The 4,658-nt window shown below is 36.4% G+C and overlaps 1 protein-coding gene across 1 annotated transcript; it reads left to right on the top strand.

Moving 5' to 3' along the window:
• Positions 1 to 602: 602 nt before the first annotated feature.
• LOC133804255 (G-type lectin S-receptor-like serine/threonine-protein kinase LECRK1) lies at positions 603 to 3,264 on the top strand. Its single transcript, XM_062242401.1, has one exon. It carries the CDS (start codon positions 670 to 672, stop codon positions 3,043 to 3,045), a length of 2,376 nt encoding a protein of 791 aa, XP_062098385.1. The 5' UTR covers positions 603 to 669; the 3' UTR covers positions 3,046 to 3,264.
• Positions 3,265 to 4,658: the final 1,394 nt, after the last annotated feature.

Here is a 4,658-nt window from a genome sequence, read left to right as displayed (position 1 = left end):
TAATTAATTATATATTAACCATATTATTATTAATGTATTCTTTTATTGAGTTTCCTTCACATTATCCGATGACAACCTTGCATGTTAAAGCTAAACGTGATTCTTCATCTCATGCATTCTACGTAGATGATGATCTCCTCAAGTTGTCATTAGGGTTTAGAATCAATAAGGTGTCCTTAGTTTTGATTAGAGTGTTGTTATTTTACAACTTAAGGTGTCAAAACCAATGAGGTTGTAACTCATAATTAGTTAACGATATTCTGTAATATTTATTAAATTTAAATATGTGAGACTCGATATTAGATTGTACCAATAACAATATGTCACATTGTGGTGTTGAGCACCGTTGGTGCCATTTAGCAAAACTATTTTGGTGGTTGGCTTTTCGAAAAGACTAAAGCTGAACTTGCATTTGACATTTAAATTGTTGAAAATGAAGTCTTATTGGATGGTAGGATTATGTTTACTATAGATATGTATGTTAGAAAGTATCATTTGTGGCGGCTAACTTTCTTCGTCAAAGACTTGGACCAAAATAATATTTTACTATTTTGGAGTATATATAGACGACTCTTTTTGATTTATTTCATTGCATCCTTTAAATGAGGTCTAGTCAGTGATCCTTGGGCAAAACCAGTTTGTGAAGCCAAACAGTACGATCAATTGATTATGGCTGCAATATTTTTGCTCCTTCTTCTAATTACTGAAATCTCCATCTCAACTGCTCAACAAAATGATACCAAAATCAGTATAGGCTCTTCTATCTCTCCTTCCACCAACAGGTCATATTGGCTATCAAATTCTGGCCAGTTTGCATTTGGATTCTACAAACAAGGCAATGGTTTCGCCATTGGAATCTGGTTTGAGATGATAAAGGAGAAGACAGTCATATGGACAGCCGACCGGGATCAACAACCACTCCCACAAGACGTAACACTGCTTTTGAATAGTGATGGTAGGCTTGTTTTGCAAAATAAACAAGGTCAACAAATTCCCGTGGGGGATTTCCCTTTGGCTGCTGCCTCAGCTTCTATGCTTGATTCAGGTAATTTTGTCCTCTACAACGCAGACTCTAAGAAGATATGGCAGAGCTTTGAACATCCAACAGATACCCTTATATCGGGACAACATTTGGACACAGAAAAAATTCTCGTCTCAGCTGTCTCTGAGACAAATCACTCATCCGGAAGATTTCAACTCATCATGCAGAGTGATGGTAATCTAATCCAACGTCCAGCAATCAGTGGTCTACCATATTTTACTTACTGGTACTCGGACACTCGTAAAGAAGGAGACCCAAAAATAATTTTGAATCTTACACTCAACGGTCAACTAGACCTACTCAGTTCTACAAGTGGGAGCATTGTAAAGACAATTCATGCTGCAGACTGGCGACGATTCAGGAACAATGTTACCTATCGTCTGGCAATTGATGCAGATGGAATATTAAGAATGTATTCTCACAGTTTGGTTCAGGTTAATAGCAGCTGGAATATCGAATTTGTAACTACTGATAGGTGTGCTCCTACTGGATTGTGCGGCATGAATGCATATTGTGTTCTTGAAAATGAAGAACCCAACTGTACATGTCTTCCTGGTTTTGATTTCATTGATCAACGCCAGAAAAGTTTGGGGTGTGATAGGAATACAAGCATATATTATTGCACAGTTGATCATCACGATGTAGTTTCTCTTAAGGTATTTGATGGAGTGGTGTGGGAAAACAACTCATACTCTTTTGTTCCAATGAATAACAAGATTGCTTGTGAGCAGGCTTGCTTGAAAGATTGTAACTGCGAAATTGCTTCATTTGCGAACAACATATGCAACAAACTTATGTTTCCTCTAAGACACGCCAAAGTTGATGATACACAAAGTGATGCAACGACCATTGTAAAAGTGCTTAATGGAAGTTCCTGGACAAAAGAAGACACCTCGTCTTTCAAAGAAACCAAGAAAGGCCAGGCACTGCATATCTTAATCAGTGGTATTGTGTGCCTAATATTTTCTGTAATTATTCTTTTCTTTTCAGCGTTCCTATTTTGCAGAAGCCATTTCCACTCTAATAAAAAGGTTCAAAGATCCGATGAAGGGCTATTGATGGCAGATGAAGTACTGACCGTTCGATCATTTACTTTCAAGGAGCTTGAATTCGCTACCAATTTCTTCGTCGAGCAATTGGGCAAGGGTTCTTTTGGGACGGTGTTTAAAGGAAAGTTAAGATTCCCAGACGGGGAGAAAGCCATTGCTGTTAAAAGACTAGAGAAAGTTGCAGTCGAAGGAGAGGTTGAGTTCTTAAATGAAATAAGATCCATTGGTAGAACTCACCACAAAAATCTGCTTCGTCTGCTTGGTTACTGCCATGAAGAATCAAACAGGCTGCTAGTATATGATTACATGAGCCATGGATCACTGTCAAACTTTCTCTTCAAATCAGAGGTGAAACCACATTGGGATGAAAGACTCAGAATAGCTTTGGGCATTGCTAGGGGCATCCGATATCTACATGAAGAATGCGAGAATAAGATCATTCATTGTGACATAAATCCCAACAACATATTGATCGATGAAAACCGTTGTGCTAAAATTGCAGATTTTGGATTAGCAAAGCTACTGATGCCAGATCAAACAAGGACGAACACTGGAATAAGAGGAACGAGGGGGTTTGTTGCTCCAGAGTGGCACAAGAACCTGCCTATTACTACAAAAGCTGATGTGTATAGCTTTGGAATTGTTCTCTTTGTGATCATATGTTGTCGTCCTAGTGTTGATGCAAGGGTTCCTGAGAAAGAAGCCATCTTGGTAGACTGGGTTGATGAGTGTTTTAGGATGAATAAACTGAGAACTCTATTTCAAGATGAAGAAGTGAACGAGCAGGAGTTTGATAGATTGGTGAAGATTGGGCTTTGGTGTATCCAAGAAGACCCAACAAGTCGTCCCGCAATGAAGAAGGTAGTCTCCATGTTTGAAGGGACTCTAGACATTCCTGTTCCACCATGTCCTACTTCTTGCAACGACTCCTCGTATTTCCTAGATATGGAATAGCTAATGCTTAATGAGTTTCTATTCTATTTGTAGTTTGATATTTGCTTTGTGTTTTTTTTCTTCTTCTTCTTCTTAAATAAATTTATTGAATGTATTCACAATATTGTTAAACAAATTTATGTTAAATTTGACAACACTCATGAGGCTCCATCTAAAAACTAATTGGTAATTAGTGGACTTACTCATATTTTTATTAATGAATATATATTCTTACACTTATTCTATGTGAGCACCATATTTCAATATTCCCCCTCAACATGGTGGCGATTTTTCGCTCACCAATCTTGAATCACCTAATCACAGGTGAGTCTCTTTTAGCTCGCTTATTTTTTGGGATCTTAAGTGTCTTTCTACACTATGGGAATCCCGTATAGCTCACTATTTAAATCTCAAGTGTCTTTTTGGACTATGCGGATCTCTTGTGGCTTGGCTCACTCTTTAGGTCAGTGTGGATCGAATGCCCGAAAATGAATTGACACATGATACCATGACAAGAATTATGAGGCTCTATCTAAAAATGAATTGTGTTGGGGTTTTATGCCCTAATTAAAACCCAAATTCTTTGTAATCTCATTTTTATTATCAATAAAAGAATAGAAATCATTTTTTGACTTGGTCAATCACTTTGCTCACATGTTTTATTTTCAAGATTATTTGTTTAATATAAACTTCTATTAAATCCCGAGCATATAGCTAATCTTATTTATAGTGACGTAATCACAGTGGAATATAAATATGATTATATGTTCAAAAATAAGTTAGTCCTAAGATTAGTCAGTGCACCGGATTTACACTGACTTGCCAATCTATGATATGATCTACTTACACATTACAGTGTTATGTTCTTTCCAGAACATTAGCAAAGTAGATAAGATCGGATGTATTTGTTACATCGGACAGGACCGATATTGACAGTAGATAAGATAAGTAAACATACCGTTATTATCTATTCTAGTCATATCATATAGTTGACCATAGGTCAATTCAATCTCAATTCTGAGTGGTTAGTATTCTAACTGATTGTATTATTTGAGTTCTTTGACTTGTTCGTTACCAGCTTACCCTACGGACTAGCCCATACTTACATCTTGGGAACTCGGTAGTATAATTGAGTGGGAGTGTTAATCATAGATATGAACATCTATAGCTTCTGATGAAGAAGTGAAACGATGGTTTCCTTTTAGTTTGGTTCAAGGTGTTAAATGATAGAGATCTCATTTCAGTAATTAAATTAGTTTACTGAAATATCATTTACAAGGAACTAAGTGTTTTAAGGATAAAATACAATGAGGGGTAAAACGGTATTTTAGTCCTATCTCATTGTAGACCGTCTATAGAGGATTGAGTGACAATTATGGTTGTAACAATGGATAATTAATAGCGTATCTATATTTGTTATAGAGCGTTCTATGAATTCAAGAGTGCAATTCCAAGTCTATAGTGGAGTCACGAGGAATTAATAAGTTAGTAAATTTATTTGTTAGATTTATGATAACTTATTGGAGCTTGATTTCATAGGCCCATGGTCCCCATTGTACCTTGGATAAAATCATCTAGATAGTCTCAATTAATTGATTTAATCATCAATTAGAATTATCAAAGTTGACCAGGTC

This window comes from Humulus lupulus, chromosome X (assembly GCF_963169125.1).
Source record: "Humulus lupulus chromosome X, drHumLupu1.1, whole genome shotgun sequence".
In the NCBI taxonomy this organism is placed as follows: Eukaryota; Viridiplantae; Streptophyta; class Magnoliopsida; order Rosales; family Cannabaceae; genus Humulus; species Humulus lupulus.
The sequence above is the reverse complement of the archived record's forward strand: the minus strand, read 5'-3'. Positions and strand labels throughout refer to the sequence as shown.

Excerpts from the sequence above, each read along its gene's own strand:
- LOC133804255 (XM_062242401.1), top strand. The coding sequence starts at position 670 with ATGGCTGCAATATTTTTGCTCCTTCTTCTAATTACTGAAATCTCCATC.